Genomic DNA, 27,829 nt, shown 5'->3' with positions numbered 1-27,829 from the left:
ATGTTGACGTTATATCGTCCAAGAAGTATTTATGGCTCGATTTATGGCAAATTTACTCAGGTTATTATTCATGTCTACAATAAAGTCTCAACAAATTCGCTAATGACACGAACTCTGTTACTATTTTCTGAAAAATTATTCTGCATAATATTAAAACTTCAAAAATTACGGTTTCGTAATTATGCCGTTTGGACAGTAAGTTCGATTTTCACCAAACCCTCACCAAACCGAATTTCTGGCTACGCCGCTGACTTCAAGTAAGTAGCAACAAAGTCGTTATACAGTCGTTCACAAGAAACTTCTTTGAATACTGAATATTTATTATAATACATTAAAAAACCGATTTTATCAGCCACATATGTTTGATGGGCTCTAGCAGACGAACAAGACCGAACTCAAGAAGGGAAATTGCCTATTTTACTAAGCAAGGTGCCTCACTAATTCAGTAATTTCTCGCCCTACAATCAATGGAATGCGTAAAAAATGACATCAATAGCTTTGCTTCGTTCTTAAGAACCAATATAATAACACAAATGCGCTGAAAAAAGTAAAATTCTCGTGTTTGAGCGCAACGAAAACTCGAATCGAGTGCCCCTATTGTTGCTCTACCATTTGACTCAATGCGTTGAACAAAGATGGCAGACACCGCTCTAACCAACGGCTTCAAATGGGTAGGGTGATAATAGAAACATGGCGCAAATGGGATCATCACCCTAAAATTTTTCTTGAGCAAATTTTCCTTATCATGAAGATGGAAGTATTCAAAAATAAAAAGTTCATCTTTTTTAAATTTTTCGCTAGAAAACCCCTTTAAAAGAAATTTACATTAAATAATCACAAATAGTTATCAGACTACACACATTTTTCCAGCCTAAAATACACCATGAGACTGATAACTACGGGTCTTTATTGTATGTATTATTCACTGTGTCCTACATTAATAGGTACATTCCATTTTTGGAGATTTTTTTATTGCATCGAACTACAACAATTTTTAGGTAGTTTACAAGGGGTTATTTTATCAACTTCTTCCAAAATTTGGCGAACCTATTCCAATTCGTATACCTATTAATTGCAACACTTAACGGTTTTTATGTTGCAGATAGAGAAAATTGAAATTTTCAGCTTTTTTTCCTACACAATATTACAAAAGCTCATTAAATATTTTACCCTCATAAATTTGTGAAAATTATAAACTATTTGAAATTTTTTAATAGTTTAATTTTTTATTAAACCGTGATTTTTTAATAAATAATTATCGTCGCTTCACAACGCACTTTATTTTTCATGGCTTGCGGTGAGCACGATCTCTCGAATAGCTGAGCTGAAAATTATGGAATAGAAGTTAATTTTTAGTATTCTTCACAGATTTAACTCGCCGGGCAAATGGCTCTGAATGAGACCCGCTAGTGCCTTAAGACGATTTCGCTAGATTTTCAGAGCATTGTGCACCCAGTGCATTCGAGCAAGTGACGGAAGCTTATGGAAAAAAATTCGTAAAAATGAAAATTCCAGTAATGATGATGATTTTCCCAAACGGTTCGGTTTCGAGAGTTTTTTATTTGTTCTATGGCATTAGGATTAGCGATAATAATTCAAATCAAGGATACCACTGGGAAGTCACTTTTAGAAAAAGTCGATGTCGAAGTAAAGTTTGAACTATACACGCATGCACTGCAGAGATAGCGTGATATCAGGAGCTGCGATTTCATTTCTTAGTTCTCAGTCGCGTTGGAAATTTGAGTAAAGTATAAACTTCAAATCGATTCAAAAAAAATCGATTTTTTTGGCTCAGTACAATATATAACCCCTTTAGGAAAATTCAGTTTTCACACCACAATGCATTGATTGAGGAATATTTTATTAACAAAGCATTAGCAATAATTCGTTTGTATGTCTTTTTTATGGGACATTTTTTCGCTTTCCCATTGATTTGGTTTGAGATTTCAAACACTGATATTGTCCTATGATGATTTGAGCGTTTCTCTGAGTCCTGCCACTATCCCATGTAGTATGTGTTATCAAAAACATCGCGAAACATCAATTTCTAATTGTTCTCAAACGATATAATATCCGAAGAGAGTGATAAAAGTTATAAGAAATGTCTCATCACACTGTTAGGTGGAATAAAAGCGTTTTTATTTCAGATTTGAATGGTCACTTGTGTAATATTTTATGTACAAATATCACACAATCTGCAATTGTGGAAAGTCACTGTTTTTGAACACGATTATCGATCACCATTTGTTATATTTCTGTTATTTAATTGTTTTAGCTATCTTTATAATTTGATTTTGCTATCTTTGTGATTTGAACATTTCAACAAAATATTTAATTACTCATACAAGAAAAATAGGTTCTGCGCTGAGAAAATCATTAAAAAATAAGACAACTGCGGCTAAGTCTGCAGTTTGTAAATTTAATAAGAAATTAATACATTTTTGTCGAAATTGTAGGCGATCTATATTATTCGGATAGGTGGGCATTGATGTTAGTTCCACAGGAATCGCATATGTGAGTACTTGTTCAATGATGAAATAGAAAAGTTTGAGATAGCAGCATTGATGACTAAGTATTTGATTTGAATAATATTTAGTATTATCATGTAGTATTTTGGACAACTTAAATATTTCATTAATACTATGGGACCGTTCATAAATTACCTAACGCGAAAATTGCCCAAAATGGACTCCCCCCACATGTAACAAATTGTTACAAATTTCTCTATCCCCTCTTCCCTTATTACGCAACAAATTCTTCGAAATATTTTTTTTTGTTTGGTAAAAACATGTTACGTAACAATCTAGCTTACTCCCCCTCCCCCATATGTCACAACATGTAACAACTTGTCGTACCCCCTCCCCCCTAAACGCGTAACGTAATTTATGAATGGCCCCTATTCAGGGTGATGATTACGGAACTTCATTATTTTGTAGAGGAAATTCAAACATATGTACTGAAATTGTATATATATATATATATATATATATATATATATATATATATATATATATATATATATATATATATATATATATATATATATATATATATATATATATATATATATATATATATATATATATATATATATATATATATATATATATATATATATATATATATATATATATATATATATATATATATATATATATATATATATATATATATATATATATATATATATATATATATATATATGAAAAACGCCAATGAAAGCCCATCGTTTTTCACTTATTTCACATGAAAGTAAACAAATTCAAAATTGTTGAAAGTTTAAACCAACTTCATGCTAAGGATTATCGACACCTCAGAAAAAACTGTACACGACAGATATAGGCAAAATTCACTCAAGTCCAACATTGAAATACCCCCGCTGAGAATAAAGTTTTACTGTTGATTTCGAATCGAGTCTGAAAATAATTAACGGAAATGATAAGTGTTTGGTTGTTGGTATGCTCACGCCACGGGCTCCTTATCATTGGTAACCCATTGTGCTAGGGAAATGTATACCTGTTTGGTTTCTCTCGTAATATTCACAGCGTGACATCTATATTGTGTGTGTATTCACATATATCAGTTTCGTTTACAATCCTATATCGCACACCTACTTCGATCAGTAAACCCCCTATCAAATACTCGATTTGTAGCAATCATGGGGTATCCTCGATGGCAAGCGTGTCATCGTGACGAAAATTGAAAGTGCGCCATGTTTACATCCTCTTTGGGTTTTTTTGGAAACTTAATCCGACACAATACAAAACAAACAAGAGCTTTCAGTGGTACCGATGACACGTAGGAATTCTAACATGCAATGGTCTGCGCATCAACAATCAACGAAGCGTTAAAATGGCTCACCACCTTTCCGATTACGAGAAGAAACCTGGCCGCGGAAGACCGAAAGAGATGCGCTCTTCAAAGCCAATGAAATGCAACCACCAAAGTTTGTAATAAATTATTTATGAATGAACACCGATGGATTTTAATAGCACAGGCACAGCCGAGATTATGATATTTGATACTTTTTGATTTGTTCGCTTCCTTTGTTGCGACTGTCTTCGGGTACCTTAGGCCACCGCACGCCGTCAAATTCTCCGTGCGGGAGCGGTTCAAAGTGCGGTGAATGTCATATAGCGTAAACTCGAAGTGTAAAAATGATTGACGCAAAGCTGGAGATCCGGTTTTCAGCATTTGTTTTCGAGATTTGGAAAATGGACTGCAGCAACATTGATTGGCGTGAGTAATCATCCAATGTATTTTAGGAGGTTTTTAAAAGAGGGAAACATGTTTTTGGTTTAGTGTACCGCTAAATGATAACTGTACCTTTGTTCAGTAGACATGTGGGAGTGAATATTTGTCATCAATGTCACACAGATTTATGTAGGTTTGTGCAGTTAAAGCATAGTTGCCGGTTTGTTGGTTGCTGGCACTTTTTCGCCGTGGAAATATATTGCAGAGTTCTGACAGCGGACTCCATATATCCGGTAAAAGTTTAATGTAACTTGAATTCTGTATATAAGATTAAAAAAAACATGTTAAGGATGTTCGCGTGAAATATTGAGTTTGATTTGTACCAAGACGATCATGGAACTAAATATGTGGGAACTCTCGGAAGTAGTTACCAATGCATCTCCCATAGACGAACAAAACTCTAAAGCGGTTGATGTCGACAAAGAGTAGGTACTGCACGTAATATTGCACTAAATATTATATCTTATTATATCTTTCAGGTACCGTTAGATTTTTACAGGACGCCGACTGGTACCAAAATATGTTTCCTTTCATATCTCAACTTTTCTATAGATTTCGCCCTAGAAAACGTGGAAGTCAGTTTCCAAAGATAATGATCTTTGGAAACTGTTTTTTTTAATTTCTTAAGATTTTTTAAAGAACTGAATTTTTAAGTATATATTGAGTTTTAATTATCCGATTTCACAAATTGATCACTAAATTCTTCTGCTAATCTTCAGTGAATCTATTCATTCATATTAATTCTATTCTTCAGTATCTATGGATCAGTGAACTCTATTTGCCTGGGCTGCAACGTGACAATAATGATTTCTGAATGTCTTTTGCGAATCCAGGAGTTTTCCGAGGTCTCTGATAACAGTTATTCTCTCTAGAGATTCTGCGGATATGGTGTAGCTCCAGAGTATTAGATCTTTTCTGCGTGTGAAGTATATTATCGAGCACTTGAATATTCTGAGAGCCCACAATAGTTGTATATAAGTTTACACGCTGCATGTATAGCATAGCAAACGTTATTGAGGAACAAGGAAAAAATCAATGGTCCGAAATTGGTGCATTGCGATGAGGCTGTATGACTCATTATTTCCTAATTTCACAGATAGAGAACGATCTACGGGACACGATCGGAGCCACAAAAATTGACGAAGCGCCCAGCCGCTTTCTATTAGCCAGTAGAAGAGAGAGAGATATGCACGATCGAATCCAGCTTTAAGATCCATGTATACAGTATCGAGATTCCAAATTCGTACGTAACGCATTTAATGGTTAAGTATGATTTAATGGTATAGTATGGTTCAGGGGCGGCACCAGAAAAAAAATTCGGGAGGGGTTCGAAATTTCGATTTTAAAATGAACATTGTACAACACGTAATACGTAAAAACCTCATTTAATGATAATTAGTATTGGTGGTAAAATTTGGTTTGAAAAGATTTTGAGTTTTAAACTAATATAAAATTCAAATTAATTTATAATTTAACTATAATAACTCTCCCCTTGGATCCGCCACTAGTATGGTTGCACAGTAAACCAGCTCATAAGTCAAAAATTATATTTTTGGGACCTGACCAAGAGGGATTCTTAGTGTTACTAGAATCAAAGCACAGCTCCTGAAATCATCTTGTACACTAAGAATTGATAGCGATATTTTTTCTACTTTTTTTGTTAACGACCAATTTTTTATCTATTGTAACGGCATTTAATTAGCAAGGAGCTGGAAGGTGAAGTATATTTTTCGATATTAAGAGCCATAGTACTCAAGGGAGAGCAAGAAGTTAAAGGAAGAAAGTTTAGAAAGCGTGGAGTAGGGTTATATTGTCAAGCTTAGAGCTTCCCGGCAATTTAACCTTTTGTCTGCTACCACTGGAGTCAGGATCTTTTGGCATTAGAAATGCGAATCACCTGAGTCTTCGGCATATCCGGACGAGCGTGAAGTAACTTTGTACTTCATGCTGTCGGAACCGATTCGATATGATAGCGATATCTGTAGAAATATGTAGAAGGTCAAGTTCTGCTAAGGCTTTTCTTGTTTTTACGATTTACATATCGACGCGTCGTCATCGCCGCAGCACATAATGTCGAGTCTATGGGAGGAAGCAACAGAATGTGCGAACGGCCGGTTCCATTATGTTCATGGAGACTTAAGTATCCTGCACTAATTTTCTCATGTACGCATGTGCGTACGCGAAATTTTCCGTGCCTTTGATGTTGTGTGTGAACGTCTTCATACGAACTGAATGCAACAAATTTCGACATTCGGTGGTGTTTCGATGACGGAAGACTGACGATTTCTTGTTAATCGTGTTTTAATCTCATTTTATCAAGAATCTCGTGGATCCTATAAGAGCACATGCAAGCCTACTTTGACCAGCGGTGAATGAATCTTTCAACCAAGATCGCAATACACTAATAGCATTTAAATTTTTACCTGATGTTACACCGGTGTAGTGCAAAAAGAGATAAAGTATTAATGTATAAATGAGTGTAACACCGACTACACCGTTGTAGTGCACTGTTAAAAACGAAAATACCATAAGCTACATGCTTGTATTCAAACAGCGGCAGTGTAGGATTTGGTTACAAGTTATCAACCAATTAGTCATACTCATTATAACCCTGATAAGAATGTGAACGTGTACTCGTAGTAAGCTAAGAGGACCACAAGCGGCCCGAGAGCTGAGCACAACGGTTTCACATGCAAAGCTGTGCAAAATATTTCAATTAGTTCTGGTCAAGAGGCTATATGTCCCCGGCTTTGCTGCTTGATGCAAAGAAAATGGCACAAATGGTGAGACAGAATTTAATTTTCGGTTCATTATATTGTGCTAACCTGACCTAACACAACAGAATTCTGCATGATGGGGCTAACACTGTTATTTCTCCAACACGTATAACTCGAATTATGCTTTGTTATATTGTTATACTGGCATGTATTTACGTTTCAGTTTAAACTGAAATTAAACCATAATACATTCAGAGCACTTTCAAGGTTTACACGCATCGAGGAAGTAGGTATAATCCATTCAATTCCTTATCTGTATTTTTCGCTAACTCGTTGAGTATATTGTTTAATTGAGGCTAGATATAACTGGCTGAGAAACTACGTTGCTTGAAATTCCGAAAGGTATTTTTCCATCAAAGCAGTTTGCGAATTGAGATAATGTATCGGTGTATTTCTAAGCCGTTATGCTATCGAGAAAGTTAGATGAACGTTTTGACCCATCAGTATGGCACAGTCTACATCGAATATCGATATGTTCAGAAGAATTACTGCAAATTGCCTGTTCTACAACTCTATAAAAGACACTTAATTTCTATCTCTCTTCTTAGATAAGTTGGCGTCCTCCATGCGTTGGCAGGTTGAAGTAAAAATTTTCAACTAAAATATGGCACGTATTAGTAACTAAAATACTTAAGAATTTATTGTTGAGCTAAACCTAACCATTATTTCACAAAAATGTATAGTTCATGGGAATCGAGTACTAGTATCCGCTGCTAGGCCCATGCAAAACTGACTCAGATATCACTTAGTTAAAAGTTTAATAATTTCATGTATCAAATTCGAACTGCAGCCTTCGAAAAAGTTGTTAGTAATTGAATTAACATTCTTATTTTCACTTGCGTTGATAATATGATGAATACCGTGAGGAATTCCACGAAGGTCCGTCCGAAAATCTCTAAAATCGTGACCGACCATCTTAGATTCCGATAAAACTTTACAGCTTCAACCGGCATGGAAGCCTAACATTTTCCACAGCCAATAAGATTATTTTGACCCAAGCGTAATTTTTTAAAAGGGCGTAGACATTTCTACGTGCAATAATTTCAATTTTTTTGTTCGATTACACTATTTTATACAGTAAAACTATCTGAGAACGAAATACAGGTAATGAATACTTCTGCACGAAAAAATATACACTGAAAAAAATGTTGTCATTCTTCACAAAAACAAAAATATATGATAAAAATTCAAATTGCAAAAAACCCATTCTTTCTATTTTTTATATTTTGTCAACAAAAATCTAAAAAGAAAAAAACATATTAAATGTAATTTTATGATGGAGAAATTATCAGCAAAAAAGTTTTTCTAACAATAACTTTATACATGTTTTTAAATTTCATACTAATTGACATACAAAACTGTAATTTTATTACAGAATATAATTCTAAGTATCATTTTAAATCAAAATGCATTTAACAAATATCTTCCAAAATACGATAGTTTTCGAGATATTTGGAATTTTGCTCCAACAAAACAATTAAATCATGTAATTATGTTTTTTTAAAAGTTATTCGCGTTACCCCATCATAAATTGTCAAAAGTCTAATGTTTATCGTTTTAAAGACATAAAACAAGCTTTTTCAGTGTATTTGGATCATGGAGAAGCTTTTAATAAAAAAGTTTTCCTAACAACAATTTTTTTTTTGTTTTTTTTTTATTCATTTCGTTTATTTGATAGGCACAAATGCGTTAGCTTGGCGGTGCCAAATGCTTTTGTTTTTACATTTTGGATATCTTAAAACTAGGAGGTTACAATGTTGAAATATTTTTTTACAAAGGAAAAGAAAGTTTACAGCTATCTTAAGACTAGAAATAAGATTCAATATACAAAAGAGGGCCAAAAGATTTTTTTATGAAAAAATTTAAAACAAGGGATTCACTTTGATATACAAGAGGGGGAGTAATAGTATTTTACGAAATATTTTACGGTTATCTTATAACTAACAATATAGTTTAGTACACAGAAGGGGGAACAAATATTTATGAGAAATTTCACAGAAATCTTAAAACTAGGGATTCAATTCTGTGTACAAGATGGAGGACAAGAGTTTCAATAAAGAGTAAAAATTATAGCTATCTTAAAACTAGGAATACAGAATACTAATTTGAATTTTTTAACTAAAACTTATGCTTGGTCAAGATATTCAAAGGGTGGCTTATTTCCGCATCAGTGTAGCAGCAGTTGTATCAAGGACAGGGGAGAGACAGGGAAAGAAGAGCAAAACTTGCAACTTTCGCTCGAACGGCGGGGGGGGGGGGGGAGGGGGATCAGCGTATCAAATTTGCGCCTCAGTATAGTAAGTCGTCGAGTACCGGATTGGCGGATGGTATTCTTCGGACCCGCGGGGAATCTTTCAAAAGTCATCGGACCTCGAGTCGCTCTCGCTTCAGTTTCCTTCTATGCAGGCGTAGTGGTAAGGGCGATGGCGGTTACATAGTGGCACTCTGGAGCTGATCGGTTCCACAAGGCAGGAGGAAACTCTAAAAACGAGAAATAAAAGAGAGGGGCTAAATTGGGATATTTATCGTTTTTATGAAGGTATAAATAAGGGACATATACGGGAAATCACGAGTTGCCAGCATATCTCGGACTGGTACATTGGGTGGTCTACCTCGGGCCCGAAGGGATTCCTTTAACTGAGACCTGGCGTCACAATACCCGGCGCATACCCAGACAATGTGTTCGATGTCGTGATAGCCCTCGTCACAAGCGCACAGACTACTCTCCGCAAGCCCAATACGTCGCAAATGCGCATCCATGGTGTAGTGATTGGACATAAGTCGGGACATTACGCGAATAAAATCCCGACCCACATCCATCCCCCTGAACCAAGGCTTCGTTGATACCTTTGGGATAATAGAATGTAGCCATCGTCCAAGTTCCCCGTTGCTCCACGAGGTTTGCCAACTGTTGAGCGTCCTCTGACGACAAATACTAAAAAATTCGTTGAAGCAGATTGGTCTTTCGTATATGTCACCATTTAATGCGCCCACCTTTGCTAATGAGTCGGCCTTTTCATTGCCCGGTATAGAACAATGAGAGGGGACCCAAACAAAGGTAATCTGATAAGATTTTTCAGATAACGTACACAAGGACTCCTGTATCTTCCCCAGAAAATACGGGAGTTGCTTTTTTGGCTTCACCGCACGAAGAGCCTCGATAGAGCTGAGGCTGTCCGAAACGATGAAGTAGTGATCTGTGGGCAGAGTGTCGATGATCCCAAGGGTGTACTGAATTGCAGCTAACTCTGCGACGTAAACTGAAGCGGGATCATTGAGCTTGAATGAAGCGGTGATAGTATTGTTGAAGATACCGAAGCCAGTGGACCCATCGAGATTTGATCCGTCAGTGTAAAACATTTTGTCGCAGTCGACTTCTCGGAATTTATTATAAAATATATTGGGGATCACCTGCGGGCGTATATGGTCCGGGATTCCACGAATCTCTTCCTTCATGGATGTGTCGAAGAATACAGTAGAATCAGAAGTATCTAAGAAACGGACACGGTTGGGATTGTACGAAGAAGGATTGATGCTCTGTGCCATGTAGTCGAAGTACAAGGACATAAAACGGGTTTGAGAATTAAGTTCGACGAGCCTCTCGAAGTTTTCAATTACCAACGGGTTCAGAATGTCGCATCGGATGAGCAATCGATATGAGAGTTCCCAAAATCGATTTTTTAGCGGAAGAACGCCCGCCAGCACTTCGAGACTCATCGTATGGGTCGAGTGCATGCAACCCAAGGCAATGCGCAAGCAACGATACTGGATTCTCTCCAGTTTGATGAAGTGTATGTTCGCAGCGGAGCGGAAACAGAAACACCCGTACTCCATCACCGACAATATCGTTGTTTGGTATAACCTGATCAGGTCTCCTGGGTGAGCACCCCACCATGTTCCAGTTATTGTTCGGAGAAAATTGATCCTTTGTTGGCATTTCTGTTTCAGATACCTAATGTGACATCCCCAGGTACCTTTAGAGTCGAACCAGACCCCGAGATATTTAAATGTGAAAACCTGGTTGATCGTTGCACCCATTAATAAAAGCTGGAGTTGCGCCGGCTCACGCTTCCTAGAAAAAACAACCAACTCAGTTTTCTCCGTGGAGAACTCAATACCCAGCTGAAGAGCCCAAGCAGACAAATTGTCCAGAGTATTTTGTAATGGTCCTTGCAAGTCGGCAGCTTTGGGCCCTGTAACAGAGACCACCCCGTCGTCTGCAAGTTGCCTTAGCGTGCATGAATTGGCAAGACAATCGTCAATGTCATTCACGTAAAAATTGTAGAGCAGGGGACTTAGACATGAGCTCTGGGGAAGACCCATGTAGCTAAATCGCGATGTTGTTAAATCGCCATGCGAAAAATGCATGTGCTTTTCAGACAACAGGTTTAGCAAAAAGTTATTTAAAATTGGTGAAAGACCATGCTGGTGCAGCTTCTCTGACAGAATGTTGATAGAAACTGAGTCAAAAGCCCCCTTAATATCCAAGAAGACTGATGCCATCTGCTCTTTGTTAGCATAGGCCATTTGGATTTCTGTAGAAAGCAACGCAAGGCAATCGTTCGTCCCTTTGCCTTTGCGGAAGCCAAATTGTGTATCTGACAGTAAGCCATTTGCTTCAACCCAATTGTCGAGGCGAAACAAGATCATTTTCTCGAATAACTTCCGAATACAGGACAGCATTGCAATCGGCCGATACGAGTTGTGGTCGGAGGCTGGTTTTCCTGGTTTTTGGATGGCGATGACCTTCACTTGCCTCCATTCATAAGGGACAATGTTACCCTCAAGAAACTTGTTAAATAAATTCAACAGGCGCCTTTTTGCAGTGTCAGGCAGATTCTTCAGCAAGTTGAATTTGATTCTGTCTAACCCTGGGGCGTTATTGTTGCACGATAAGAGAGCAAGTGAGAACTCCACCATCGAAAACGGTGTTTCGTTCGCGGTATCGTGAGAAGACGCGGCGCGGTACGTTTTCTGTACCGGGACAGAGTCCGGACAGATCTTCTTGGCGAAAGCGAATATCCAACGGTTTGAATATTCCACGTTCTCGTTGGTACTATTATGATTATGATACTATTATTTCTAACGACGCGTACTGTTGATAGCTAGCGGGTAACCCGTCTTCCCGGAAGGCCTTATATGCAGTGGACTTTTCCGCGTACAGCTCTGAGCACTCTTTATCCCACCACAGGGTGGGAGACCGTCCATGGGTATTCGCGCTGGGTACTGGTTTAGTCTGAGCTTGATTCGCACTGTCGAGAATTAAGCCAGCCAAAAACCTGTACTCTTCCTCCGGAGGAAGTTCTTGAGTGGATTCGATTTTAACGGATATCGCGGTTGCGTAACTCTTCCAATCAATGTTCCGTGTGAGGTCATACGATACATTGATTGTTTCCGATGGTCTTGAACCGTTAGCAATTGAAATCACGATAGGCAAATGATCGCTACCGTGGGGATCAGGGATCACCTTCCACATGCAATCTAACTGTAGCGATGTCGAGCAAAGCGATAAATCCAACGCGCTTGCGCGTGCTGGTGGTGTAGGAATCCGCGTCATTTCTCCCGTGTTTAAGATGGTCATGTTGAAATTATCGCAAAGATCTTGGATTAATGTTGATCTATTATCATCATGAAGACAGCCCCATACCGTACCGTGCGAGTTAAAGTCTCCCAGAACTAGCCGCGGTGCCGGTAAGGATTCCGTGATATTACAAAGCGTTCGGTGCCCTACCGAAGCTCTAGGAGGAATGTAGATGGAAGCAATGCAAAGGTCTTTACCTTTGATTAAAACTTGACAAGCGACAATTTCAATTCCTGGTGTCGAAGGGAGGTTAATTCGGTTGAAAGAATAGCACTTTTTAATCCCCAAAAGTACTCCTCCATAGGGGTTTTCTCGATCCAGACGAATTATATTAAAGTCGTGGAAGTTGAGATTTATATCGGAAGTTAACCAAGTTTCACATAATGCGAAAGCATCACATTTTAAACTATTTAGTAAAAATTTAAAGGAATCGATTTTCGGGAGGATACTTCTGCTGTTCCACTGTAGAACAGTGATCGAATCGGTGACCTCGTTCGATGACTTAGCCATCGAAGGATACGATCGCTGCAAGGAGGGGCCATTTAGTAGTCAACTGCTTCAAAAATGTTTGCACTATAGGGAGAAAACGTATCAGAAGGCTTTTAAGAGGATCAGTAACATTGAAAGCTGTGAAAATTAAGTCCACTATGTCAGAAAATTTCATTAGTCCGCTACTGGACTGAGTATCTGTTTGAAAAAAGGGGACACTTGGGGTTTTGGATGTCCCTGGAAGTGGTGGGTACTCCTTGTTAGAATTAATATTTCCAAGTCCTGGAGCAAATTGCTTCGGCTTTTGTACATCACTTCCGTTGGATCTATTGGTTGTAGATGGCGCACTCTGAGTGGACGACACCTTGGCACCCTTACGAGGCAATGTAGGGGAGGCTGGATTTCTCCTCTTCCTGGATTCCCCTGGGTTAACCAAAGATGTTCCCTCTCGTGGGTCGTCAGATTCTTGCTCAACGTTAGCCAAACCAGCATAGGGATTTTCGGACAGGACAGATGGCGAAGCATTCTTTAGCATTTCTGCATAAGAACGCCTTGAGCGTTCCTTAAGGGAGCGCTTAATTTTATCCCCGCGCTGCTTGTACGCAGGACATGATTTAAGAGCATGTGAAGGGCCCCCGCAGCAAATACACTTTTCAGTTTCTTTGTCGCAAGAGTCATCCTCATGCTCTCCTTCGCATTTGCCGCATCGTTTCTTATTTCCACAATATGTGGCTGTGTGGCCCAACTGCTTGCAATTGCTGCAGCTCATGACCCGCGGTACAAACAGGCGAACTGGTAGGCGAACCCTGTCAAGGAGGATGTAGTTGGGAAGAGAGGACCCGGCGAATGTCACCCGAAGCGAGCCTGATAGAGAGTAGGTAGTCTTACCTCCCTCGGTGTTTGCGGTATACAATTGTTTGCATTCTAAGATCTTAATCTGTTCAAGAGAGGGGTCCTTAAAGCAGCCAACCCCGTGCTCCAACAGTTCTTCGCATTTCAGGCCCGGTTCGGACACTACCCCATCGATTTCACAGGCCACACAAGGCACGTATGCTTTAAATTCCCGTGTAAAGCGCTCACAGCAAGCAATCGCGTTTGCCTGGCCGAGATCATTCACTAGAACACGTATCTTGTTTGCCCGAACACGTGTTATCTGAGTTACGGCCGGGTAATTAGCAGTCAGATCTCGAGAAAGTTTTAATATATTAACCGGTTTCTCTCCGGTCCGAAAATATACCACCCATGGCCCAGAGGAACCTTCTGGGTACTGCTTTATACGGGGAGCAATGCGAGTATTAGGGGGATCAGGGACTTCCATGATTACATCAGATGGTATTTCGCCCTCGGCCATTTAAGCACGAGGGCAGAACGTTATATAAACGGGAATGTGTCTTATTATTTGATTTGAGTAAAGTAGGGAAAAGGAAAGAAAACAAACGAGGAAAAAAAATAAAGCAAAACTTATCTGCAAACAACGTCGATTGTTCAGCACCAGCGAAAACAATGTACTGGATTTACTGCCGGCACCAACAGAATGGCAGCTAACGAACGAACAAAGGATGACCTTGATTCACTAAAATTTACACACCGAACAGCACTGTGAAATATAACGATCCGTTCCGTTCAAAGGTTGGGAGACGTATGAACAACAACAAATTTTGTTAAATTTTTATAATTCATACTATTTGCTGTCAAAAGTACAATTTTATTTTTGAATATGATTCTAAACGCCATTTTCAATCAAAATGCTTATAACAAAAAATTTCTGAAATGTAGTAGTTCTCGAGATATTTTTAATTTTGTTTTAACAACACAATTATTTTGCTTTATTACGACCTTTTCAGAAGTTATTCGCGTTTCTCCATCAACAACAATAAGTTTTTGGTAAGGCCCATAACATTTCCTATAACTTTCCCATTGACATCAAGGCGATATGGTAAACCATTTGAAAGCTATACAAAAACAACCAAAATATAATTTAACTATATAGTTTAATCATCAGATCCTATGGTTGAATCATATTTTGATTGTTTTTGTATAGCTTTCAAACGGTTTACGATATCGGCTTGATGTCAATGGGAAAGTTATAGGAAATGTTATGAGCCTTACGAAAAACTAATTGTTGTGGATGGATAAACAAGAATAACTTCTGAAAAGGTTGTAATAAAACAAAATAATTGTGTTGTTAAAACAAAATTTTAAATATCTCGAGAACTGCTACATTTCAGATTTTTTTTATAAGCGTTTGTATTATAAAAATTTGTCAAAAGTTGTTGTTAGGAAAACTTGTTTATTAAAAGCTTCTCCATGATCCAAATACACTGAAAAAGCTTGTTTTATGTCTTTAAAACGATAAACATTAGACTTTTGACAATTTATGATGGGGTAACGCGAATAATTTTTAAAAAGGACATAATTACATGAATTAATTGTTTTTGTTGGAGCAAAATTCCAAATATCTCGAAAACTACCTCATGTTGGAAGATATTTATTAAATGCATTTTGATTTAAAATGATACTTAGAATTATATTCTGTAATAAAATTACAGTTTTGTATGTCAATTAGTATGAAATTTAAAAACATGTATGAAGTTATTGTTAGAAAAACTTTTTTTGCTGATAATTTCTCCATCATGAAATTACATTCAAAATGTTCCTTTTCTCTTTAGATTTTTGTTGACAAAATATAAAAAAATAGAAAAAATGGGTTTTTCGCAATTTGAATTTTTATCAAAACTTTTTGTTTTTGTGAAAAATGACAAAACATTTTTTTCAGTGTATATTTTTTCATGCAGAAGTATTCATTACCTGTATTTTGTTCTCAGATAGTTTTACTATATAAAATAGTGTAATCGAATAAAAAAAAAATTTAAATTATTGCACGTAGAAACGTCTACGCCCTTTTGAAAAATTGCTCTTGTATCAGAATATTGAAATTGCCAGAAAAAATCATGGAGATTCATAAACCGAACACAAATGTAAAGTTTCGTTCGAATCGACGATGGTCATATTTTGCGATCGGCCGGTTTCTCATGGAACCCCTCAGTGCCACCAAGTGGTGAAAATGCGAGCTCACGGTTTTTCACCAGGTACATTGTCGAAAAATCCCATAAAAACTCCTGGTGGGACTATGAATCGACTTAGAGGTGGGCCGATTGAATTTTCAAAATTCCTTTTTTTTTGCTGGGCAGTCCAATGCACACGTTGAAAATGGCGGATAGTTTTGATGAAATTTACTTATTTGAAACGGTATACAAAGTGAATCGTCCATTTTCCTGAAAGGAACTTTGTGACTGCGACGACTATTCAGAATGTATTTTATGCTTGTGTATGTTACCAAGCAAAAAATCGTTACGCTATAGGCACCAGTGAAGCAAGCCAGCGCTTTGTTCTATATTCAGTGCACAAACAGTATTGTATCGATGGCCCCGGCTGCGCAGTGAAATGAGTTTGCCAAAGGAAACAAAAGGTTTACGGTTTAGCACAGGTAGAATACTGCATTGCAAAGAACAACATGCAACACGAGGTCTAATTAAATAACAACAGAATCAAAATCCCCGTGTAGGATTACATCAAACGAATTATGTCGCAAGACGGAGAAATGGAATCTATTACGAATGACACTTGAGGAAATCTTTTTACCGGTATTCCCAACGGTGTTCGTATTGTGAGGATACGAGTGACTAAACCAATACTTTCTTGCATATCTATCGAATGCAAATCACAAGAGAATGGCGTATTCCGGGCAGACCTCAACATGCCAATTCTGTAATAAGATAGCCCACTACGGAAAAACATGCGCCGAGGCAACTAGTCAAAACTCATCTACTACAGCCAATTCTAACAAGCAGCCACTGAAACTTGCAGATAACTCAAAAGCAACGGTTTAATTAACCAATAATGCAGGGACAACGACCACGACAACCGTTCCCAAACCTACAACTAGCATCACCAAGAATGAAACTAATACCGATGAAGACTGATTTACAACAGCGACCCGTAAGAACAAGAAACAAGTAAGAACCTCTGACCGTGAACAGCAAGAAAGCAGTACCGATGATGACATGGATGTGAACGATAACGCAAGAGACGGCAGACTGAATGACTCCTAAGCTGCGACGGATAAAGCAACTAATGCTTCACCGCCAAGGAAAAGGATCACAACACACAACTGCGTTAACAATATATGGTAGACAGACATTTTTAGTATTTTTTATTTTTACTTATTGTAAAAACTTAACTCAGTTTTGGTAAAGCATTCAGCCATGTCAATCAAACCTTCAGAAACAAAATTATTTCATTACATGGATTTAGGTAGACCGAAATTATAAACAAATAATTTTTTCAAATAATTTTTTGTTAAAAAATGCCCCTACCCTATACACTCTGCTCAGAATTTACCATCCCCAAAAACAAATTTATTGTTTTGGTTTGATACGTATTTTCTTTTATTGCAATATAGTAGGCGAAGTCTCGAGATATTTTGTCAATAATTTGCAAAAATATACTTTATTCAAAGGAATACTTTTTTCAATCGCCAGTACTGTAATAACTAAAGAAGGTAGAACAATTGTCCAAGACATAAAATGGGCGCCTTTTTCTTAGTTTTCAGGTTACTGCGCCCTAATTCATTTTAGCTCCTCTATTCATCCTACCCATTTGTACACATAGTTAGAGCAATATCTGCCATCTTTATTCAACGCATTAAATCAAATGGTAGGATGAATAAGGGTACGTTGTACTCGACTATTTGTTTCGCTTAAACGCGAGAATTTTACATTTTTCGAACCAGATTTTTTATGTTACTGATTCTTAGAAACGAAGCAAAGCAGCGGGTACCTATTTTAGAACAATTCAATCACTGTAAGCCAAGTTACAATCAAAATAGTGTGGCATCCCGTCTAAAGAGATGAATAAGGGAACGTCTACCCAAGCATTGTTCATTTAATAAAAAATATTGAAAAGTTATAATAGCTGTTTAGGTATTGGCTTTCGCAGTCTTGTATAAATATCAAACGACTTATTTTTTGATTGTCCGACGTTTCGGCCGTTCTTGGTGGCCTTTTTCAAGGAAAACTATAATGAATCTGTATTTAGATATTTGGTTTTAGATTTTCAATGTTTAATGTGAACTCACTTATCTATCTGTCGCTATACGAAATTCGAAAGCTCATCAAATACATATGCACACCACTAACGCACATTTCTGCTAAAGCTCACTATCATCTGTTGACACTTTGCGCTCTCATCTCACTGTAGTATTTTGAAAAGGATCGTCAAGTAGAAACCAAAAGTGTACCCGTGAAAAATCTTGTACTGTTAGAAACTTCAAACCGCAGTATGTTCATTAATTTTTTATTTTCACCCTCACCTTTTTTTCTAAACGTTTTCAAAAATCCAACAGCATATGAAACATAGAAAGCAAACGTCCCAACGCGGGAAAAAATATCCATGACAATAGCGACAGACAGATAAGTGAGTTCACATTAAACATTGTAAATCTAAAACCAAATATCTAAATGCAGATTCAGTATAGTTTCCTTGAAAAAGGCCCCAAAAAACGGCCGAAACGTCGGACAATAAAAAAATAAGTCGTTTGATATTTATACAAGACTGCGAAAGCCAATACCCAAACATAAAACACCCCCAGTCGATAAAAAAAGATACACATTATGATAGATTATTTCAAGCTCGGACTTGTTTTTTTTTCTTTGAATGAAGTAGTTGAAACATTTTTCTTAAAACCAATCAAATTTTTCAGTTATAAATATTTTCGGAGTTGAATTTTTCAATCGTGCCTGGCACGCACAACAATCCTTCCACGCGCTTCGCACGCGCTGACGTGTAGAAATTCTTACAGCAAAGCCGTGTGTGATCAAAGAGCGTGGCGGTAGGCGTCGCGCGCTCTCGGCTCTATTGAAAAATTCTATGCTTCGAAAATAGTCAAATGCCCACTACAAAATTTTAATAGCGTTAAGAAAAAATGTTTTGACTACTTCATCCAATAAAAAAGCTATGAAATTGTTATTGGAGAAACTGATTAAGAAGCAAAAAAATATTTTTAAAAAGCTGTCGATTGGCACATCATGTATTTTCTTTGATGTGGAGTGACAATCGTGTGCACAGACGCAAGCCTCTGAAAGATGGTTGATGGAATCGGCGGTCTTAAGAGCCCCGTACGCTCATTTCGCACGAAATTAACGTTCCATAAAAAGGAACCTCAAGCTTTCCACTTCCCTATTATTTTTCACTTTTATTAATACTATTCCATCAATAGTTCTGCATCTCCGAACATAAAATATAAGTTTAAACAAAAGTGTGAACAGCTTTCTAAACCATGGCTCATATCTTCTGGTTTAGCTACCAATCAAGATGTACATTTCTACAAAAACATTATACAGATAGAAACTACATATTTTGGTCGGATAAAGCGTCATCGCAGCATGCCAAAAACACCATCGTTCCTTCCCAAAAACCACAACCCAACTAATCTGTCTCAGTGTCGCACAATCGAAGATTGCTTCGAGACTTTGAGCTCCTTGGTGTGTAAAAATGACTGGAGATCCACGAGTTGCAAAAAGTTGATTGGTAGAATCAAGAGATACATTAGCAAAGTTGACATGAAGGCCATACAACGCTCCTGTTCCGACATCAAACAGAAGCTTCGCCGAACAGCCGATTACGCTCCGTTTTCAAATGTTCACCAATTTATTTTCCAACAATGGAGAACGTATCTTTAATTTCAATAAATCAGATCTACTTTAAGTACGTTTGTCTTTTTTTGAAGACTTGAAAAAAAAATTCCAAAATTTTAGTTTAGTTGTCGGATTTAAGTTTTTCATTGAAGTTCCGTCCAAATTTGAAATAAGGCAACATAGGATAACGCTGGAAAGTATACTAGGCCGAGAAGTGAAGCAGGCACCCTACTAGGTCCAAATGTCACATCCAATATCCGTGCATAACAGGACATTCGTCTAGAAAATTATTGCTCATTAACAGTTACTGATGGTAATGGCAGCGACTTTTTGATCTCGTGCTAGATCACAGAAGCGATACGTTTTCTACGGCGTATGCCTGTCCCTAATAAATTTATCGTAGTCTCGAAACCTTGATAGACATAGGGCAGTAATAAAATATAGGAATAATTAGAAACTGTCATATGTGTCTTGCTTGTACTCTAACTAAGTCGGAGCAAAAAGGGTGCTTACAATAACCATCGGTATATATAGGCAAAAAGCTGCTTGACAATGAATGGTTGGTATTTAATTACGGAACCCAAAATGATGACAATTCAATTTTGCAAACAATTTAGACGAAGATCCAAAGTTTACATGGATACCATACACACCTAGGAAAAATTGTGTAAATTTATATCTCCAGAGCATGGCATAGTTTTACGTTTGATTTTAATTTTTCATGAGGTTGAATTTTGTAAGTCACGTAATTTTACTCCACATATGGCTTTTGTTTCGAATGGTAATAAGTGTAATTTTTTGTCACTGCGCATGGAAAGTATATTTTTCAAGTAAAATTAAACAACACACGGTTTATATTTCGTCATTCCGCGGAATTACGATTTGTTAAATTGTGTCATGTTTGAAATTACGTCAACAATAATATTCATTTTAAAATAGTTAAAATTGTCGTCTGATGAAACTGTTGGACGATGATTTGATTCAACTTTCTGTTACAAAAAATGCCAATAAAATGAAATTAGGTGCATGTACGGATTGAAACTTATTCGCAAACGAAAAATAAACAAAAAATCTATGCAGCCGTTGACTGAATGAACAGCACTGACTCACGTGGTACATCATCGTAGGAATTTTCTACGGCTGACAGAAAAAAAATCATATCCGTCCCAGACTGCCATCGGAATAGGGGTAGCTTCTACCCTCCGCACATTGGAAACATTGTTTATTTATAGGTAGGTACATCTATACTGCGTTTGGCGTGCTAGTGCCGACAGAGCAATGAAAATACAAGGAGCATGCAAACGGATAGGTTAGGCATCGCCTCATAGCAAATAGTGCTTCATACTAGCACATACTACAGTCGCCGTCATCATTATAATCTGTGCGCAGTGTGGTTGAATGTGGTTAATATAACAAAAACACACGTTTAGCTTTGAATATATTGCTCATAGATCTATTTATGATTTTATATACATCAACAACTTCCATTCTCAACAAAAATTAACATGCCGAAAAATTTGACCGACGGCTTTTTTCATTTTCACATTTTTTTTCGATTCAAGTAATGCTTTTTTTCTTCATTTATCAGCTTGTACAATAAAATAATGTACTATGTAGTGCTTTGTAAAATGATTGCTTTTTATACGTTGTGGTAGAACATGAAATTTATTGGTATAATTTATTGAGTGTAGAATCATACACATTTTTTTACACGGCTCGTTTCTTACTTTTTCCGTCAAAAATGGTTTTCTGTATAGGTCACAAAAACCTATTATTCCATAAAAATCATTCTGCTTGAACCCACCTTACCCAACTTTTCCCTAGCTTTCACTGTTCTATTGTATAAGAATTTTCAACACTCGATAAATTTACCCTCTCTGTGTGCTTTAATTAGAAATTCATCGTGGTATTCATTACTTTCGCCGCTTGCCTGGTTGTTGGTGTTTATATCTCCGACACAATATTGTACAAACGTGTCCGCAGCAGGCCGGGCACGACAAGCGGCGGCATATGTGTGGTGAAAGATTTCAACGAGTATACGACAGGACTAGACTTTTCCTCTCTCGCCTAGGATGATTGCTCTCAATCAAGAATGTTTTTGAGGTAAATTCAACAAGGGTCGGTGAGTACGCACTTCAACCGAGTGATATGATGGGCATACTTACATCGTATTTGTTTGGCCTCATTGTACCTTTTTATTTTTTATTAATAAAATGTCACATTCGTTAATGCTACTGAACAGAGAGCCACCGATCCAGATTGCGGGAGTTATTTCCGAACGGGTTAATAAACACATATAAAAATCTTTTGTAAACACCACTCGAAGTAATTAGATTAGAAATTGATTAGGAAAAGAAACTTTTCCGCGGAGTTGGCTGCTTTTCTTGTGATGCTTTTTGTTATCGCTTTTTTCTTGCACTTTCACTAATACGCCAGTCCCAGGCGCAGTGGCAAGGAGTTGGTTAGTAGAACATTTCAAATATTTGTTCTCAATTCACTTGACACGGGTCTAGCACTACCGTGGTCCGCTAAATTCACTAAACATCCATTGGAACTTTCATTTCCTTGTGCTGTATTACGCGTTTTTTCGCACCTTGAACGTAGTATTCTCAGAAAAACATTTGAATTCGGCACTGGATTAAACAATTATTTAAGTTTAACTCTTCCATCAGCATCTGTCACATGTATTATTTTCTTGTGCTTTTCATCTATAAACTCATCATCTTCAGTACACATTATACTTTTGATTGAACTCCTGTGCTTTACTGATGTGGAGTAACAAATTGCATCCAATTATCTAATTTTCAGCTTTGAAAAAATTTTCGTCTTCACCCTTTTTTGCACCGAAAATGATTAATTCTTCTCATTTTTGGATAAAACATTAAACAGTGTAAACGAGCCGTTTAACTCACGTGTATGCACCTAAAGCTCAAGCTGAGCACAATTCAAAAATAAATCGTTATCAGGAGGCTGATAATTTTGTTGATTAACCGAAAGCGCGAATCACACAACAGATACTCTTTGCCTTGATTTACACACCGTGCCAAGGTAAGGGTTGCGATGTTTCTAATAAACTGAAGCACTTTCTAACAGCATATACACGAGAGTAAACCAAAATCATACGGCTTAATGGCACTTGATGTCTACCGTCGGTCTGCAATCTTCAATCGCTTGCGGTAGTATCCCTGCAGTCAGATCCTCCACAGTTCAGCCTTCTTGTGTACAAACTGCCACACACGAGAGAGTTGTTCACTGTACGAGGCGCAAAAGAGTACTAAATGCTCGCCACAAGCTAAATGTGTTTGCAACCGTGCGCCGGTTTGCTGCAACGATCGGAATTGGCTGTTGCTGTTGTTGCTGGTTGGTACCTTTACATAGCGGCAGTTCTCATACCGAATCCCGCGTAGGCAGAGTTCACTGTTCTGTGACTGTTGTATGAGGGTTCGTTTTATCGCGTCCAACGTTCGGTATGTGACACCGAAAGGGGTTTCAACGGCCAATCGTTTATGCTGGGGTGGCTTGTGACATTCGTAGGGGGTTGAGCGACGGCAATCAGCTAGATGCCGTTGCACCGCGATAGTTGAAATGTGTTGCGCGCTCAATGTGATGATTTAAGCTTCTTTGGAATAATTTTATTTCGCGGCGCACGTGGTGTATTGAAAATATAGATAGTTGTTAGACTATGGTCTTATCGTGCAACATTTGATAATTGATGTCATTATAGAGTTACGATGTTGCTGTAATATTGTTATAATATGAAATAGTTCATGCCGATTCAGCTATTGTATTATGCATCAAAAAGTGTCTATTGTGCAGAATTTGCCATAAAACTGTGCACGTCATATAAATTATCCAACTAGATTTTTTGAGTGCCTAAGGAGATTAGCAATTTATTGCACCACAGTAATATAGGCAGCCAGCATAACATAATGCAATTTTTGTAATTTTGTGTTTGGTGGAAGGACAGTTAGCGCAAACCCATTTAATTATTTCAAAATTTAAATGTCGGCTAAATTATTCAACTGTAAAACTAAAATTGAAGTCTTTTGAAACAAAAACTGTTCAAAACATTCTCCCCCAAAAAATAACAAGCAGGATCTCCAATATAAAAAATGATTCTTTATTTGGGCTGTAGCCTCAAGCGTAATTCGTATTCGCAAATATTTCATACGGGGAAACCCGTATAACGTTGCATTCAACTTTAGGATCGACAACAAAAGTGCTCTGTAGAGGTCGACTACTTTTGTCCGTTTTTACGCTGAAGGCTCTTTTTTCATGTCCTTCCGACTGTTAACTTCGAGAGCTCAATTTTAGTTTTTTGAAACTGCGAATTCTTGTCTATGTATGTTCTGGGGCCGTCCATTCCACAAATGATTGACTAAAACAAAATATTTAGTTATCTATCGCTTTTGCACATTCAATCACACATTTACAAGTTCTTATATTAAACATTAGAAATATGTTGAAGTATACCTAAACAAAAATCTGTGGCATTATATGTAAGAGCATTTTGGGCAGCCGTTTTAGCGGTTGCACTTTTGATTCACTTCTGGCCAACATAAAAACTTGTTTTCGTGGCGTACTCGGCCTACAGAGCACAACTTCCATGGCTCTGGTGGGAAGGGTGGCAAAAGCACTTCGTGAATAGTTTAATAACGTTTTCGTTGTTGAATCTTTGGACGACCATCACATAGCTCAGGCTATTGGAAGACATCTTTCCCGTTTCGTATAACAGGGGTGGAAAATATAATAGTTGTAACCGTACCATAGTGTGGTATGTGCTTTTTTCACTTGACAATGAATATATTCGAGCGCCATCTAGATGTGAGATCACACGCGTAATAGTCATTGGATTGAATATAGCTAGCTGTCAAAATCGTGCATAGTTAAGCTCAGAGTGAAAATAAAGAGATCATTACTACTAGAGGTCGCGAGGAGACAGTAGCGCTTTGCTCCCTCTAGTAGTTATAATCTCTTTCAAAAATAAACTTTCGCAATATTTAAGCGGAAATAATAATAGGTGTAAATTCACTATCGCAGTTACAGACGATATCTCGTCAAGTTTATTCTTTGATTTATAGGGCTTTATCCGCGAAAGCCGTAAGTTGCTATGAGCCGAGGTAAGCATTGCACTTCCGTTGAGCGATGACTGATTTAAAAATTTTGTAATGTAGGTAAAACTTTTAAAGAAATCTCAGAAACTATCGAATGCTTACAGAATATGGGTCTTAAAATACTCGAAAGCTCCAGAATCTTGAGGAAGAAATCGGAAAACTAACGCTAGGGATGACTGTCAAATTTTAAAAATAGTGAGAAGGGATCCTTTTTCTGCTCAGTAACAGTACTATATTTCGCCATTTCTGGCCTAATACTGGCATTCTGTCAGAATATATGGCTTAGCGGTTCTTTAAGACTGCGCTACACGCAGCAAAAAGATTTGTAGGTTCAATAAAAATATAAATCAAATTCAATAAATGAAATTATTGGCCGGGAGACAGCTAATTAATTGATTGAATTCAATAAAATTTATTTATTGTTTCAATAAAAATATGGTTCCAATTTTAATAAATATTTTATTGAAATTAAAAAAAAATTATTGACATTAAAACTGTCTGATAAATTTTTTTTAAGACCAATAAGTTTGGTTGAAGTAATAACCAATAAGTGATTGGATTCAATAACACAAATTTTTGGTTTAAATGTGCCTATTTTTATGCATGTATAATTAGATCTAAAGCAAATATTAGGCTACGTTATAATGCTTATTGGTTACTTGGACACAAGAATCAAATAAGAACATCCAACCGTGAGCAACATAAATATAGTACCTTGACGACATGGACGTAAATGACCCCTCGGTTACTTCTATTTCTATTTACACGTTCTTTAAACCAGGATAATCATAACCCGCTGGGCCTCTGAGACCCCTTGTCTACTTAGGGTTAATCTAATTTGATCTAAACTAATCTGATGAAATAAAAAACAGCAAATTGGAATTAAGGCATTCGGTTTAGTCATGACAATTCCACCAACTTGAAGGCGAATGATTGTGGGAGGCTTTAAATTTAACTCTTACTAGCACTAGTTTCAACTGAAAGTGCATTAGTTATGGAGTTTGTGTTTCGACTTCATCCTTTCAGAGTCCGACACTAACTTAGCGCCAGGACTAAGCTAGTACCGAATTGATGATCCTGAGCAAAACTCTAGTTAAGCGCTATGAAGTTCATTTTTAAGCTCTTACGAACTAATGACACACTAAGAAAAGATATGTCCTCAAGTTGGAATCTTACCTGCGATTTCCTTGTCTCTAGTTGGGTGCGTTGACCACTTCGCCATCCAAGAACTGTGATGACGTCATCAACAATTTCCATCAGTCTCGTGATTACCACTACAGCCTCATTACCTACTAATGGACGCATCGACCCCCAATGTCTCCTATAAGCGATTCTTCGGTGTCGGAGTGGTTAACGCAACCAAATAGAGACTGGGTGATCGCATGCTCGATTCCTGCTTGAGGACATATCTTTTCTGAGTCTGTCAAATAAAAGGTGAATTTATACCATATCTTCATTGTCACCGTTCCGGTCATTTTTCTCTGTCTATTTTGTAAGTGAGGGGCCGTTCATAAACCACGTAGACTCATAGGGGGGACGGGGGGGTCTGGCAAAAGTCTACGTTTTTCTACGAGGGGGGAGGGGGGGTCTTTGAAAAAGTCTACGTAGACTTTTATTTTTTGTTATTCTCGTATTACTAATTATGAATGAGATTTAAAGAGAGTTGTATTCAAAATATCGGTCTGTTCAGTATTTATGCAGAAATTTCAAAGCTAGTACACTATTGAGATAACTACTGGTTAAGCGACCACTCAACCCAGAACCCACGATTTTTTTGGACAACCTCACACGTTGTTGTTTTTGCGTATATTTTGATATAGTTTTGATCTAGGAATAATACAAAATGACAGTTCTAAAGACGATCGCCCAAAATGCCTCTCGACGGAAGATTTTGACTGTGAAATCATCTGAGACACCCCTAGTTAGCAGACATGCATGGACCATTAACCTTCCGGCAGTCGCGCTAGTGCACTGAGTGCACGCTGCTCTGAAAATCTAGCGAAATCGTCTTAGGACACCAGCAGCTGCTCGTTCAGTGGGCCATAAGCGCGACTTCCGGAGGGTTTAATGCATGAACCATAAAAAGTTAAAAAATGGTCAAAGTTAAGCATTGTAACAACAAAACACCCGATTTTTAACAATTAATGGATTAATTTTTTAATTTTTATTTATTGATTTCGGTGGTTAAAGCAGTAGTGTAGTTAAACTTCTACAACAAAGTGTTTACTCGAGTTAATCAGTTTCTCTTGCAATCATTTACACTGATTTCAAAATCTTTAAACACCCGTTAAATTTTACGTCTTGATCCTATGCAACTCCGTGCAAACCGGCTCTACTATATTTATCTTCGAAAATATTCGGAGTTAAACTTTGATACTTTGCGATAATACTCTAAGGTGATACGGCTATTAATTACATAATAAATATAAATAATTTTGGGAAGATTTTAATAGCTTCGTTCCCTAATTCAAATAAGGCAATTTAGATTATCTTATTATCTTAGAAATATTGAAATTTGTTCACGAAAAGTGAAATTTGTGTGCATGTTTGGTTTATTATTTTAGTCTAGATGATAGTACACATTGACAGTATTAATTTGTAATTGTTTCTTATAATTTAACAATTTTGAATTCATCAGTAAGGCTCAAAAAGTGTTTAGCAATTCTGCATTGTTGGTGTAGGTCGCACTTCGGCCAAAATTTAAGCTAATTATAGCAATATATCTTTTTACATATATTTGAGTGACCAACCTTGAAAAGAAGTATTCCGCTACACAAACGTTGGAAAGCACCTTGAATCGGTATTAATTGATTTGATCAATCATAGACAAAAAACCAATGTGAAAAACCTTTCTTTAATATTCAAATAGCTTGAAATAAATCTGAACGCTAATTTTTAATTGAACATTATAATGTGCTT

General features: G+C 37.2%; 1 protein-coding gene across 1 annotated transcript in view; it reads right to left on the bottom strand.

The window, feature by feature from the left end:
- LOC131688782 (uncharacterized) overlaps nt 1-23,053 on the bottom strand; it is a 141,280-nt gene extending 118,227 nt beyond the window's left edge. Inside the window, exon 1 of the mRNA XM_058973299.1 lies at nt 21,962-23,053. Within this exon, the coding sequence (XP_058829282.1) occupies nt 21,962-21,963 (2 nt within the window). The 5' untranslated portion in view covers nt 21,964-23,053. The remainder of the gene's footprint in view (nt 1-21,961) is intronic.
- Nucleotides 23,054-27,829: the final 4,776 nt, after the last annotated feature.

This window comes from Topomyia yanbarensis, chromosome 3 (genome assembly GCF_030247195.1).
Source record: "Topomyia yanbarensis strain Yona2022 chromosome 3, ASM3024719v1, whole genome shotgun sequence".
NCBI classification, from domain to species: domain Eukaryota; kingdom Metazoa; phylum Arthropoda; class Insecta; order Diptera; family Culicidae; genus Topomyia; species Topomyia yanbarensis.
The sequence above is the reverse complement of the archived record's forward strand: the minus strand, read 5'-3'. Positions and strand labels throughout refer to the sequence as shown.